This window comes from Gavia stellata, chromosome 6 (assembly GCF_030936135.1).
Source record: "Gavia stellata isolate bGavSte3 chromosome 6, bGavSte3.hap2, whole genome shotgun sequence".
Classification (NCBI taxonomy): Eukaryota; Metazoa; Chordata; class Aves; order Gaviiformes; family Gaviidae; genus Gavia; species Gavia stellata.
In genome coordinates this window covers 35,319,127-35,335,333 of record NC_082599.1, presented here as the reverse complement: position 1 = coordinate 35,335,333, position 16,207 = coordinate 35,319,127, and the positions used below count along the sequence as shown (strand labels likewise).

General features: G+C 40.3%; 1 protein-coding gene across 1 annotated transcript in view; it reads right to left on the bottom strand.

The window, feature by feature from the left end:
* Nucleotides 1–16,207, bottom strand: part of DNAH11 (dynein axonemal heavy chain 11) — a 162,531-nt gene that overhangs the window by 60,637 nt on the left and 85,687 nt on the right. Inside the window, 5 exon segments of the mRNA XM_059818829.1 lie at nt 720–870; nt 2,870–3,103; nt 10,181–10,205; nt 10,207–10,306; nt 10,309–10,318. Of these exon segments, the coding sequence (XP_059674812.1) occupies nt 720–870; nt 2,870–3,103; nt 10,181–10,205; nt 10,207–10,306; nt 10,309–10,318 (520 nt within the window).

Here is a 16,207-nt window from a genome sequence, read left to right as displayed (position 1 = left end):
AAAATGCCAGAATTGAATGAGCCCTTCAGACTTTAAAGGCAGAAGAACTTCAGTTTACAGCATTCTATACTGCTGGTGTTTTATTTCAAAAACCATGCTTGTAACAGCAGATGAAAATTTTAGAGTCCAGATGAAATTATGCATTTCTATTTGTTCTGTTGTGAGGACTAATGTATGTAAACGTCTATGTTTCCAACACGGATGTTGATAACTAATGTTAATAGGCTGAACTGAGAGCAAAAAGAAGAAGATTCAACACTGATGACACATATTATTACAAATGCTGTTATAATCTTAAAATTCAAGGTTTGCACCTTGTAATAGTGCGAGATACTGGAATGAACTTCTGTATCAATTGAGTTGTTCAATTTACCTAGAGTCTCAAAGCCTTTAGAAATCTGAAGTGCTCAGAGATGACTCTCTGACCTTTACTGTATTACAAATAGTTCTGATTCTCAAGATCCACATCCATTAAATGCTTGAATGAGCTCAGTATTTATTGTTCTTTCATCTCATTAAAACAGCTAAAAGGTTGGGAAAAGGCATAATGTAAAGAAAGGTCAAGTGGTAATCCTGGTGTGAAATGCTGTTACATGTGTAAGTATAATAATTCTTCAGACTTTATGCTCCCTGGAGAGGAAGTTGTTCAAAACTGTTCACCTAAAAAGGTTTATTTTGTGCTAAATATAGCTCAACAGCACTACATGGGGGAATTAGACTGACCTTTTGCTCTTCTGCATCTGCAATGGCCTTTTCTTGGCTGACTTTCTCAGTCTGAAACCCTGTCTTAACAATCAAAGCTTCAGCATCTCGATTTCTCAGTTGCAGTTCTGACTCTTGAGAAGCAAGTTTGGATTTTAGATCTTCTACCTACAGGGCAAAAGGTAACGTGTTATTCGGGTGCAAGGGTCATTAGGTATGGTTCTGGAAAGAGTATACCACATGAGCCCCAAAAAGCTGAACTGAAACAAAATTCATGTTTTGTGGGTCTCAGTACTGAAAGCATTGTCTTTTCCTTTTTTATTTTGTTTCCATTTGACAGCTCCTTGTTTGTAGCTCACAGAATTTTGTTGACATAAAGAATTTAATAAGAACAGCCTAACTGCTCCCACCAGGGACCCCACAGCTCCCCTGAGATGCTCAGGTGTCTGTCCAGCTGCTGAGGTTGTGTTTGTAACCAGTTGTCTCAGAGGCACAACAACGCCCAGCTGCAGCACCAAGCAAAGATGCAAATGTAAAAGCAAAAGGACATGGAAAATGCTTAGTAATCACTCTGAGCAGGTAATTCCAGCAGAGGTTTGCTGAAAGGTTAAGACAGACTCAGAGGCTGATGAACAAAGACTACCTGTTAGTTTGCTGAAACAGGAATTTATTGCCTGCCGGGCGAGAAATCCATATCAAAATACCCAGCGACAATATCTTTCTATATATAAAGGAATTGTTTCAAATACCTGTTTTCTTATTTTTTTCCCCATCCATCCAAGCATTTTATCTGGCAGCTATTTGTGATAAAAGGCTATATTTAACCAGAAGGGACTCTTGTTAATGTGATCTGGATAGGGGTGAGAAGACAAAGAGAAAGACAAATATTAGAGGGCTTAAACTTTCAGCACATGGAAGAGGTCTTGAGAGCTCTTCTTTTTTGGTGGGCTCCTGAAATCTTACAAATCCTACAAAATCTACCTTTTCAAAATTTGATCATTTTGAAATGAGAAGACAAAGCTGTAATACTGAGTTCTAACAGATGACTGTAAAGATCCCAAATCTCTCCGCTCACTTTATTTTTCAATTTATTTGAGCTGACTTTGTCTTTTTTTTTTTTCTGAAGAAAATAAATGGTGCTGCGTTTGATATTCGTGTGTAGAGCTCCAGAGTGCAGGATAAAAATGGCTCCGTGTTCAAGCACCTGGCTAGATAGGAGCTGTGGCTCTGTCTGCTAGCACAGCAATGCAGCACTCAAAATTGTCAAATTACCTTTTGGTCATCGTCAAATTAGAATTCAGAGAAAAAGAGTGTTTTAATCATTTACTAGCATGGGATACCTTATTAAAAATAGACTTTAAAGAAGCAGTCACCCTTTTCTGTTGACCATTTATTTTTGCAGGTCTTCAGCTGGCAAAGTGGGAATACGCCAGCCAGCTCCCATTATTAATCTCATGTAGTAGCACCAAGATGCAACGTTATGCAAAGACTGCAACTGAGCATTTCATTTGCAGTTTTTTATAAAAACATGCAGACTTTCTATTTTTAATAAAGAAATCACTGGATTACGGCTTGTCTTCAGCATTTGCAAAAGGGATTATGGAACACGTGGGGAGTGTGGGGGAAAGGCTTGAAAGCAGTTTCCCCTCCCTTCTGTTTTTGTGGACTGACCAGCCACAAATGAACTGTAAGCAGAAGCACTGACTGGGGTCTAAGTGGCACTACCCCCACAAGGAGGTGATGAGATCTGATGGAAAGGCTCCATCCACGCTTGTTCATTACCCCTCAGCTAGTCACTGGCCATGCACAAAATCCCCACGCACAGAACTGCATCTTCTCTTTCCATGGTTTGGCTTTTACTGTGGCACTTCCCCCCTTGCCCTTTTACTGTCATGCCACTACACTCCCCTTCCCTCCAGACCTTATCCTTGCTCAAATGGATGGACCTCTCTTTCCAAAGACAGCTAAACTGCTCAAAGAGCTTCTATGCAAACAAAAAAACCAAACCCCAGTTTCCAAAATCAGGTAATTTCAATGAAACACAAAAATGCCACCCCACAACTAATCAGTCTAAGGAAAAGGTGCTGCAACAACTTTGTTCTAGTTGCAATAAAACCAAGATTATTTATAGAGAATGAAATAAAAGGTTGTGACTTTCACAGTTTACCTGGAAAACTGCTGCCTTCAGCTTCTGCATGCCATTCACCAAGTGCTCCTTGTGTCCCAACATCTCCTTGCTTTTCTTCTCTAGGAGGATCGTATAAAGTGTGATTTGCTCCAGAAAACTCTTCAGAGTGGTGTAATTGTATCGCCTCTCATCATGATTGTATTTGGCACTCATCATATTCACACTGGTGTGGGCATAGACCATGAAATGGCAAATGGAGTCCTGGATGAGTGGCTGAACATGCCCAAGCAACAAGAACAAATGTAAACACAGGAGTAAAGAAATGTTTCAAAAATTGAGTGTATCTATGTAAGTCAGAAAAGGTTACATTTCTAAGGACAGCTTGTTCTTCAGTCTACCTGAAATGTAATTTTGTCAGAATGTAAAAAGCAAAGGAAAATGAGCTTTCCCCAACTTTTTTGCATATAAATTAATTAATTATGCACTGGCATTTATTAAGTCTTCATCACCACAGAAGTAATTTTTTTTTTTTCAATAAATACTCCTAAATGCTAAAAACAGAATAAATCAGTCATTATACTGCTATAGGCAGAGTTAATACTATATCGATTTTCTATTTCACCTCTGGAAATCCTGCTTAAGAAAAATCCTGTATAGATTAAAGAAATACAATAGAATGGTTACTCTAATCACACTGATCCCCACATACCTCATATATAATCAAATTCCTATTAGGAGTGAAGTGCATTTATGCCATTAAGTTCAGATTGAACAGAACTGGACTCCACATTTTAGATTTCTGAAGTTGTACAAGTCCCTGTTTATCTGTGCTTGTCGAAGTCAGCAATGAACTAACATAAACTGGTACGAGGGCAGGATTAGAGCACTGTGGAGTGCTTCTGAAAGCTGAGTACCTACCTACCGTAAAATGTCAGAAAATCAGCAGCATTTCTGTGGAGAAGAGATCTTCCACCAATTTCAAGGGGTAGTTGATCAGAAAAGTAGTTACGACTTAATGGAGTTCAGAGTCACCCTGAGCTGTGACAGTTAACACTCTTCCCTTTCCTACGTGCCACCCAGGCATCAAACCCCAAAGTATACCTCCAGCTGTGAGCAAAACTCAGCACGCTGCAGAAGGGACCCCAGAGCGGTCCTGTGGCCCCAGGGGGCTGCGTTGGGTGCCACATAGCACCGCATGGGGTTTCACCTTCATCAGAGGGAGGGAAATGCAGCCATGAGACTGGAAAACTCTTTTCATAGAATCATAGAACAGTCTGAGTTGGAGGGGACCTTAAAGATCATCTAGTGCAACCCCCCTGCCATGGGCAGGGACACCTTCCACTAAATTAGCTTGCGCAAAGCCTCATCCAACCTGGCCTTGAACACGTCCAAGGAGGGGGCATCCACAACTTCTCTGGGCAACTTCTGCCAGTGTCTCATCACCCTCACAGTAAAGAATTTCTTCCTAATAGCTAACCTAAATCTTCCCTTGTTCAGTTTAAAACCATTACCTCTCATCTTATCACTACACCCCCTGATAGAGCTCCTTTTCACATTCTATATGATAACCAAAACAGGCTAGGCATATTTAAAACAGCTCCAGATGGTCATTTAGTCACAGATTTCTGAGCAAAATGCAGAGGTAAAATGCCTGTCTTTATTCACCTCACACAGCAAGGAGAGAGGTAGTTCCAGGACTGAACTCAAAGGTCCTTTTTCTAATTTCTTTGAAAACTGAACCAGCAAATAAAGTATATTACCACACTACTTTGAATTACAGCATACATCCCTGGGATAAAGGTAAAATAAGAAACATCCAAAATTCATTTCTGTTTGTTTTAAAGGGCCCTGTCTACCTATATTACTAGAATATATTCATGTACTTGTCTAAGCAAGAGTACTGTATGCAAAATTAACAGGGAAATACTAAGAAAACCTATTTAACTCTACCACTGTAAATAACTTCCATTTTGTCCTCTATGACTTCTAGCATACTTAACTTTATAATTTGTGGAGTCACATCTCCCTCATTTTAATGATTATTTATTGCATTCTGTACAAGATGAACCCAGTTCAATTAATCAAGGGAAGCCTAAAAATCAATTAATATGAATTAAATGAGCTACACCAACTCTTAGGAAAGTCACACATAATTTACCAAAGCATTGTCAATAATGCTTAGGGAACTTTGGGAAAATTGCTCATGAGTGGCTGTTGATGCAGTTAAATGTTTTAAGCCTACATCATTAATATTACAATCAGGTTGATGCAGAAAGACTTGCCATTCTTCTCAGCAAGAAACCTCATTATTTTCTTGTGGCTTTTAAAAGCTAGTTTAGAAGAATACTCATTTCACCTACGATTACAAAAACAGAAATTAAAACAAGGACTGAATAAAGAATGATTTGCATTTAGGGAAAGCAGAAATAAATTGCTTTACAAATAAAAAAAGTCAGAACATCATTAGTTGAGGCAAAGCTTGCACAAATTCATCTTAAAAATAAAATTGTTTGTAAAAGCAAGGCTAGTCAGCAGGAATGGACGTTTTACGCAGATGTGAGCAGTGCTTGGCTTCCAACTGAAACGTGTTTCAGCCTTTTTCTCCTTTTTTCATTGTTTGTGACACACACGCACCCTGCAGTACAGCTCTTCCTCGCAGAAGACAACCTCCTTACACATGATCCTTATGAGAGGTCTCTACTCAGCAGCCCTGAAAAGCCCTCTAACAACAGTTTCATTTGTAAATCAGCGAGGGAAGAAGTGGGTTCCGGTAGAGCTGGAAGTGGCCCGAGACAACTTGTCTCAATGGGGCAAAATAACTATTGTTATCGAGCTTAACAAAATGGCACAGCATGGGAGACACGCCGAGCCAGAGAGCAGCTGGTTGTAATTCACACTGGTTTTCAGAAAACACTAATCGTTCCCAAACAGACCTCTTTGAGGATTGGTCTTCCCTGCATTTTCAATTTGTCACTTTCTCTTATGATAAGGTCAGCAGTGACAGCACTTCCTGACATTAACAGCTGTGGCTTTTAAAAGGGTCATTGTGGAACTACTAATTGCAGTAATTTCATTAGCATAAATTATTTATTCTGCCATTCATTTATCTCCAGGTTTTTGGTTTTTTTTTAATACTGCATTGTACTTTTCAATATATGCCCATTGAGGGTTATAGGCAAAGGAAATTATTATTGCTAATTTAGCCTTCTTTATTAAAAAAAGCAAACAAAAAAGAGTTGATACAGTAACAAAGTCTGATTTAACTGCAGTTCACTAGAAAGCATAAAGTAGCTTGAATCCAATAATGAAGATTAGGCTGGTACAAATCAAAATCATTCAATAGTCCTAAAGATGACTGAGCAGTAAGCCTATATACAATCTGAAAGAAAATATAAGGGTGAAGCCTGTTCATTCTCATTCAGTCTCTCTATTCTAGGCCTTGGCTAACTGACTTTTCAGCATGCAAAAAACCCCAATGCAAGTCTTGAGTAAAGTTTAGACATGAGTTTTGCCTGCATTCTCCCTATAACTTTCCTCAGGATGTAAAATAGTCACTACCAAGTTGATAAATCTTAATTCTTTGCAGTTAAGTTGAGCTGGCTGAAACATGCCAAGCAAAGAGCAAAAAAGACCAGTGTCACTGAACTTGAATGCATCCCACAGGCGGTTATCAAAACTGAGAATAAAACCAAGCCAGTGTGTGTCTGAAGGAAGAAGCAACTGGGAAGTGGGGGGGGGTGGGTGGGCAGAGGGGAGTTTAAGAGGCAAGGGGAGAAGGCAAAAACGTTACTTCAGGCTGCTGCTTTGCCATACCACATGTTGTAACATACTCTGGAGTACGATAAACTAAGAGCATAATGACTATCCTTGGTATGCTTAACAATGTGTGTTGTTTGGTGCTAAGCAGCAGAGGAGCAGCATAAAAGACAGCAACAGCGAAATACTCAAAGGAGATGGCAGAGATGTACTTTGCTGTTATTTTCAAAGGGACAGGTTAAACAGTCCTGACTCTTATTCTGTACTCAGCGCTGATATGTGAAACCAGCTGAAAGGAACAGAGATTGTGTCATATTAAATTTGGAGACAGAGACATTATTTCAAAACACTATAGATTATGTTTTATACTAAATGAGGTGCTTTTGTAAATTTGTTAAGTTCAGTATATGGATTTCAGAATCACTGCAAAGTGTTCTTTGCTTGTGCTCTTTTTAAATGTAAGTTTAGCAATTTGAGTGCTGAAACAGAAGAGGGCTCTTTTCCTTTCTTTTCTCCCAAGAAATCAAAGACATCCAAATTGGTTAAATTTCTGATACTCTCAATTTCTCTCCACATTCTCTTTGAACTCAGCGTCTCTTGTCCTTAACCGCACACTGTCCATTGTCCTTCTGAGTGAGAAGGGGCTCATGGGACTTATTTTCAGTAGACGCCATAATTAAGGAGGATCACTTGTTCTTTCTGTTCAGATACTTTTACACCTGGCAGAAGGGACATTCACAGCATCCGTCATAGCACCTACCGACGCTGCAGCTCACCATCTCCCTGCTGAGCTCCATCTGAGCCCCTTCTTTCCCTGGATAAACAGTATCTTCCAGAAAAGTACCTAGACTTGGTTTGAAGATAGAGATGGTGAATCTAAGACTTCCTTCTCAACTCCCACAATCACTGTGAATTTTTTATGCTTTTCTCTCACTATTTTAATGCAGAAATTTTCCAGATTTTGCTAAAGCAATGTAGATACGATGTCATATTTGTATTGAACTTTTAAGAGGGGGAAAAAAAGATCATTAGCTTAACTTCAGGCTACCCTATTTAAAAATAATCTGTAATATTGTTATACAGTGATGAACAAAAAAGAAAAAAATCTATCAATTACTATTGCTGTATTTCTGGAAACTCTGAAAAAGGACAATTAGGAGCTAAGTGTCAATCATGCCAAAATAATCACTCAGTAATAGACCTCGCACTGCTCATCATAAGGGACAGCATGATTACGGTATGTTTCAGAAGTCCAGGCATACATGAGCCCTGGTTAACAAGATTTCTCTACGAAGAACAAAGAGCTTTCCCAAGATATGTAAAATGGAGGAAGTGAAACAACATATCAACACACCAGCACTAGAGACCAGAGAAGGAGAGGAGACCACCTCCTATAAATCTTTGATGGAGAGGGGACGGCAGACTGCAGCCAAGATTCCCTCTGCTCTTCAGGGTGGTCCTTTTCTACTCTGCCTCTCGCATTCTTTCTGTACCTTAATACACCTCTGCAACTCTCCTGTCCCCCCTCCCTTTACTATTTTTTCTGTGATTATTCTCCCTTCACTTCCCTTTTACTCCTCCTCAGACACTTTGCTGTACACCTCTGCTGCCTTTCTGCTTCAGTTTTGCTTCTCTTCTACCTCTTTTGGTTGAGCTCCCCTCCTCTCCCCCATAACACTGTCATAGTTTCTCTGTGATTTCAATGCCTCTGTTCTGGGTTCACTTTTTCCATCACTTTCAAATCCTTCCCCTGTCTCCTCCTACTATTTTTTGCATTCTGCTGTCTTGTCTGTCAGTCTTCTCATCGGCTGCAGAGGCAGACAAGACTCAGGCACCCAGTACTGCTTTACATATGTCAGTGACACAGAAGCCTAACTCAGTATCAATAAAGTGTCTTGTTATTTTCTTAGTTGCCATTTATTTCACTTGCTGGGAACTGAAGAGGAAAGATAGTTACCAGGAGCAGTTAACATCAATGTGAAAAAAAGACTGCTCAAAAGTTGCTTGAATCTATGAAATCTTTCCTAACTATCTAAAAAATGAATTATATAGGAACATAATGCTTAAATTAAAAAAAAAAGTTTAAACCCTCCACAAAACAGTTTCAATATTAAAAGCCTAAATTCTGATGACCAGGCGTATTTTCAAAGGAGAAAAATGTAATTAGTTAACGATCTGAAAAAATAAGATATTTAAGCCAAAATAAATTCTATTCTGTTTTCCCCGTGTAATCCTATCAGTTTCTTTCAAATAAATGGGAATCTGTAAGTTGGTATCACATTAAAGATTAATGCAAGTGGATATCACACCCCCATAGCTCAGCGGACAACAAATAACTATCCTAATAACACTTTAAACCTCTTACGAGCTGTTAAAACAAAGCAGAAGGTGCTGTCGGAAAACAGAAATGACAAGGATCTGCAAACATCTCTCTTTCCCCTGCAGCCCTATAGGAGGCATCCGCACGCCGCCGGAGCGCGGGTACCAGCCAGCAGCGAGGCAGCCTCCGCCGCGGCAGCCGGGCCCGGCCCCGCAGCCCCCCCGGGCCCCGCAGCCCCCCCGCCGCGCACAAGCTCCGGGAAGGGCAAGGGCCCGCGGGGTAGCCTGGAAGCAGCCCCGGGCACCCCTGCACACCTCCCCTCTCCTTCGCCTTCATCTCCTGAAGACTCCGTGTATTTTGTATGGGTTTGAATGGAGGAAAAATGCTGTAAATGCATTGATCTCTCACGCAGAGATTTGCCCGGGGGCTGGTGCTACCCCTGACTAAAACCAGAAGGCTCTTCCTTGGGCATTCCTGAAATCCTCAGCCTCTCATGATTACAAATCCCCTATACAAATAAATGGTGCCAAATATAATAGCACACCAGAACGAAACTACTGCAACTGCAAACGCTGAAAGAAAATAAATCTTTTCTAGATCTATGTGAATTACTCCACCTGCAAATACCTGAGCAGCCTCACCACCAGCATGACAGCGTGGGACAACAGAGGCAGCTTGTTAAAACTCTTAGAGGAATATGAGAATATTCCTTTTCCCTGAAAGGAAACTCACTAATGCATGATTTGTTGTCAGAAAACAAGTCACACTCCAGATCAATCAGGAACGAAAAGAGAATAATTGCCCAGATATTAAAACTCTAAATGCATTTGCCATGCGGTTTCAGGAGAAATAGTCACCTGCTTAGTTGCTGAACAGAGGGAAGACTTTTAATTAATTAGCCTGGACTGTACACTGCTGTATTTCAGCCTCACTTGCTACAGCACTAGTGAATATATTTAACTGTATTGAAAAGGGTTGAATAAATTCTGCATCTAAAAGATCCTAAAAAGCCTAGAATTGAAGGATTCTGCAAAGACAGTGCTATGAATTACATGCCTTTCTTCTTTCCCCCTCAATTCTCTGCCTGTGCTAGACAGCTCTCTAACGCCATAACAATTCAGCTTTTAACAGGGGTGAGCTTGAACAACACAAAAGGCAACAAGTATGCAAAGAAGGAGTAAAAAGAGCATTGTTTTTTTCTGCTTATTCAGTTATCGATCTTTCAATGATCTCCGTTGCTTTCTTAGAAGACTGAGGAGCTTGAAACTCTGTACCTCGACCCCCTTGGCTTCCTCAATGAGCCTCCTGCGGCCACTCGTGAAACCCGTCAATAGCGGTACAGTTAACTATGGCTGGGAACTTCCGAGCTCGTGCTCGCAGTGTGGCACCAGTGGGAGAGAACACAGAATGATCTGTGGAGAGGAGGGAGGGAAAAGGGAGAGAAAAGAATCACATGCCAAGTTGAGGCAATCAAAGACAGGCATGCAATGGACCACGGACCAGCGCCAGCCAGCGCACCACTGAGGCTTCAAAACAAATTGGCAGCTAATAAACTTCGTCAGCTACCTCGGGCAGATAGGTTTTACTCCCTTTCCACTGTACAAACACAGCACACTTGCAGCTTCCTTCCCCTCTCTCCACATTGGTATCAGTTACTCGGTTTGATAGCTATAAATACTAATGCAGCCACAGGGCCTGGCTGGCACGCAGGCAGCCAGAAGGCGCACGTTCAGCTGGTCACGGTGACACAAACCCAGTTCTTGAGTTGCTAAATCTATTCAAGCCACTTCTTGCCACTTCAATACACACTGCAACCCTGTTAAATGAACGGGAAGAAAAGGAGACCTGAATCTTGGTTTGTATGTGAAGTTTTAGGGACTATTCTTTGCAAAAGTGGAAAGGGATGTCCAAACAAGGGTAGGCTAAAACAGTCAAAGAAAAATAAATAAATCTGTGATTGGCTGTTAGTATCACCAGTATACCCAAAGCAACCCACATTTGGGAAGGAAGGGTTATTCTAGTCTCTCAGTTGTATCTGTGGACCTACTTACTGCCGTTAGCACATGTTTTGGCCATTGTGTCTGCTTTTAGTTAATCAGCAAAATGACAGACATTAGGCTATTAAGACAGGACTGGAGTCTCTCCTATACACTTCCTATGAAATGAGCTATTTTTGCTGTACAGGGCTTCTCAAACCACACAGCATCAATATTGTTAATTCCAATAGAAAATATCCAAATGGTATCGGAACAGACTACCACTTCCCCAACAGCCAGGCCAGAGCCCAGTCAGGCATGCTAGGGAAGCGACAGGTTTATTCTGCCTCTGGAGTAATTGGGAATTGACATTACGCAGTAAGAGAAAACTGGATGAAAAAGGAAGAAGAGCAGAAAGTCGCAAGAAAGGAAGGAAAAAAGGACTGAAGAAAGGAGGAGGTTGACCTGGGACAATACTTCACTGGGTTTTAAAGCAGTCAGAGAGGAGAGAGAAAGAAAGAAAAAGCTTCTATGGTATCTGGAAAGAAGATTACATGGAAACTATGAAATAGTGGCAAGACTTTTCCAGTTTCTAAAAATACATCTCTGCACTGGAAAACACAAGACAACAATTTCTGCAGTTAACCTTTAATTATGAGTGAAGATGAGTAAGTTTCAGAACAACTAAGTCAAAACAAGAAAATTTTTTACCATTATTCAGAAAACCCTCCAGAAGAGAAATTGTTTCCTGGGACATTTATACATTTTGTAAAGCTTGGATTTTATGCTGAAACACAGGGCAAGTTCTTTTTTTATTCCCACCCTTTTTAGCAAAATCAATTAAGAAATGGCCTCTGGTCACAAGCCACTGGTCAGGCTGTATCTCACAAAAACCTTCTCTCTCATGGCTCCACAACCTGAGTGGTGTTTTGAGATTATTGAAGGCTTCAGATCAATGACACCATTTTCAGAAGGGCATGACGGGGCCAAGTGTAACAGCAAGAAAAGCACAAGTGGTCCCCCTTCTGTTGGGAGCCATGGTGGAAACAGAGGAGGTGAAAGGCAGAAGATGTGTGAAACAAACTTAAAAGAAAAAAAAGAAAGACCTGAAAAAGGGCAAGAGGAAGAAGCAAGGAAGGCAAACAGAAGCAATGATAGTCTCCCATGTTGTGACAGACAGGAAGAGAAATGATGCAGACTAAAATACTAAACGGGGCATAAATTAGAGAAGTATTCACTGAAATCTGTACTGGTGAGTGAACTATAAAAATTCAATAAATTAGAGCCCCCAAGCCCATGCTTTAGACGGCACTGTGAATTAACTGCACGTTCCACCACTTTTTAATCCATTTACTTCTTTGTATTTCTAAATGGAGAGTATTCACTAGTAATTCACATTTCTGACATGCTTACCAGTTTCCCAGAGCTACAAGATCTCATAGTACTTTTTTCTCCGTCTCATGGAATGGGATGTAGAGGACTATTTCATGTTAAAACAGAGTTTTGAATTGCTGTAGTTACTCTGGCCCCCCTGCTGATCTAGTTTTTTGTCAAACAGAGAAAAATACCTCTCTTACATGAACGTAAAATTCTTCTAAGAACAGGCTATTTTCACATTTGTCTAGGAAGTACTTGAGAATGTATCAGCAAGAGAAACCACTGGTTTTACATCACTTGTGACCTTTGACTCCTGCAAGAATTACAAACAGCAGCATGTTCTCATATTTGCAAGAAGATAATGTTCTCCCCCATCTCCAAGAACTTAGGCAGAAACGCAGATACCCATGCAAAAACACAACGGAGTTCACATTGTCCAGGGATGGTGCAAAGACAGGCCGATCAGCAAGTTGGTCTATGGTACAGAAGAAAATGTCATCTACTTTGAATGTGTTCAGCATGAAGAGGCAAATGGCAGAAATGTCCATGTAGAAATCCATTCCGGCCAAGTGATGAAAACTACACTAAAACTGTACAAAGACCACAGAAAGATCTTGTAATTTACAGTAAAATTTTATCAGGCTGATGAGAAAGAAGGGCAAACACCAAAGAAACAATCAAAATGATACAAAAATAAATAGTCTCCACCCCAAAACTCTAAATCAGAGAAGAACCGTACATGAAGAATCTGCTAGGTCTGTTTTCACTGTTCTCAAAGATCTTGGACATTTCTGGGAGTTTTCTGAAATTTCTTCTCTGTTACACCATGTATCCTTCAATTAGACATTCTCTCTCCCTCTCATTCATGTCACCTCATTTTCTGATAAAATTCTATGTTCAGTTATAATATCAGAGGCAAGGTGAGCGATGTCGATGCTTGGGGCACCTCATTTTCTTCTCTCTTATTCCTCTAGCACCCACCTTCTCAGATCTGCATACCATCCCTGCTATGGTAGCAGCAGTAATGGGGAGCCTGGAGATATCTGTCCCCGCTTTGATGTGCTTCTCACAAGTGCCCTTGCTATAGCAGTGGTGCCAAACTGAATCTGTCACACCTTCAAAGCTGCAAACGGTACACAGTCTTGCTAGAAGCTGCATCATCTACACCCTCCTACACTGCTCACATTGCTCATATTTGGACTTAACTCTTTAAGTACTGGACTGCGAGAAGACTCCAAATCAAAGTCTTGGACCATTTGCCAAACATAAATCAGAATTTAGTGTTTTCCTTAGTCTTGTACCCTAACTAATATTTTATCCTCCCTAAATATTAAACAAGTGTTTGTATGGAATGATTACTATTTATGCCCTATTTATATCAATCTTATGTTGAACTTTGCATAGGCAAAGCACCTTCTCCCCTAATGTCATTTATCAGGAGTGATTTAAAAGAACTACTTCTATCTATAAGAAGCACATTAGTTTATATGAACTGCAGATCCCTGAGAAGATAATACTGACCTTCCAGGACTCTTTACTTTAACTTTATCCTAACATCTAAATTCTGGATTTACTAAGTCATACCCATACTCACCTGTTCTCTCCTTGCCCTTGCCCACTCCTCCAAAAAATTTCTAAAAGTTTTAAAGAGTACATTATAGTAGTATGTTCCAATCTTTATTGTAATCTCATGTTTATCCAGCACAGTACTACTGGAGCTCATGTGGATAACCACAGGACACAAAAGCCTCTCAACAGTTAACTTCCATAACAAATGAGTACAGAACAGGAGATGAACAGTGATGAGTGAAGACAGACAGGAGAGAAACGGTTGAAGCAACAGTGCATCTATCACAAGTGGCTAAACATGGTAAGCAAGTCCTAGTGAAAGGCTTTGCAAGATGTACCAGGAACTCACTAGCCCTACCAGGATTATTTGGCTGGAAAGCATGACTGAGAAGAAGGAAATACACCTGAGTAAGTATCCTGGACTCAACTGTCATAACATCCCTGAAAACAGCTAGTTTAAAGGCAGGTGAACTTAGTATAGGTGAAATACAGATACACCAATCTTGCTTGCAATGCAGGCATATTCAAATACCTAGCTGTTATTCCACAAGTATAGATTACAAAGCAAAAGGTAACACTTGAAAACAACTGCTATGAAGGCTAAGAAGAGAGGGACTAGATGAGAGGATCTGCTGCAGAACAGCAGCAGATCTGAGTTCTAGAAACCTTGCAGAAAATGAAGAGAAACAATTAAATACAATTTAAAGGTAGCAACAGGTAAAATTAGTTACCTACACACAAAATTTGTAGATTATCATGTCAGGATGAAGTTTAGAAGAACAATTTCTCAATCCTTTAATAAATTACTTCTTGGAATAGCTAGTTCTAGAACTCAAATTTAAACACATTATTTAAAATTTCCATTACTTTGCTTAAGCAAGGAGGTTATATTTTGAAAACATTTATCTTCTGCCCAGGCCATAAATGACAGTCTAATTTGACAGAGGGGAAAAAAAGGAATAGGAAATGCTCCATGTAAAAAATGCTTCACATCTTGCAAGACAACCAGGATATAAATATTACACGGAGGGTATTTCATATTGTAATAGAAAAACTTAGGAAGTTCTCCAAGATAGACCCATCTCTTTCTCTGAAAGAAACGTGGATTGAGATGGACTACGCAAAAGTCTTTCATCTGACATTTTTAAGATTTAAATTTTCACAACTCGGTAATGAAGACAATCAGTGTGGACAAAAGAACTGGTATCGTGAAATCAATATCAACTTCCATGTAACATTGACCACTCCTAAGAACACAAAAACCCTATTTTCTCAAATGTCCCATTTGAGCCTCACACCCACATGTCACTCTCACTAGATCTCCAAGTTCACCGAGTGCTTCAAACAGAGCAAGGCAGACAACAGTGTATCTTAATACTAATGAACTAAAGAGCACCTTGGCGCATACTTGACCACTGGTCTGACAGGGCCCATCCTATCTAAGTGTAAGCACACTCACTTGCATGGTTTTCCCGTATGAAACTAAGCAGTGCTGCAGCAGTAATAAGGAGCTGTACAGACCAGGAATTATTCATTCCTAGCCAGCTCTACACTGCTGCCATCATTTTGTGAGCAGAACAAGGGAAAAGCTAAGCCACATGGGCGCCAGCCATATCATGCCACTAGTCCTCAGGACCACAAAATACACAAAATTTACTAATGTAGATGTATCCTTAGAAATCAGCTCTCCAAGTACTGAAGAAGAGATGGCTGACATCCAAATGAGAAAAGCCTGGAGCTTTTCATAGAGAAACAGAAACTCTGTAAGAGCCTGCCAACTGCAGAAGTAGCTGTTTTGTGTGCTAAAAAAACCTCGGAAATCCTCAATAGCTTCTTGACTGTCTAATAACATAACTGAGCCTTCATTTGGTGGGAGGGCAGTAAGTGTGTCTGTCTGTCCCTGATCTACCTGCCTCCTTGGTGGCAATTGGTTGGTGAGTTCAGAAATTAGTCAGGAGGTGAGATTGATCAAGTGATAGACAGCATGATCAATTGAACCCTTATTACCCATTGAATCAGACAAATGTAATCACATCTGGGGTTAGTATTAGTTTAATATAGAAACAGAAACCCTAAAAACATGGTTCTCTTTGGCTGGAATTAAATCAGTCAGGCTAATAGGCGCGTGTATTTATGCCCTCAAAGGAAAAGCCGCGAGAGCTGGCCAAAAGCTGAACTGTGATGGGGCTGCACAACCTCCTTCTCGGATTCACGGATAAAAGAGACATTCTATCAGTGGCGAAAGAGACCACAAGGAAAATGCTAACATGTCCTGATGAAAGAGGACTTGGAAATTATTGAAAAGCAAAGTAATAATATGGACAAGATTGCCTGTGGCGATGCAAGGCACCTGCCCTGCCTATGTTTGAGATTAATTCT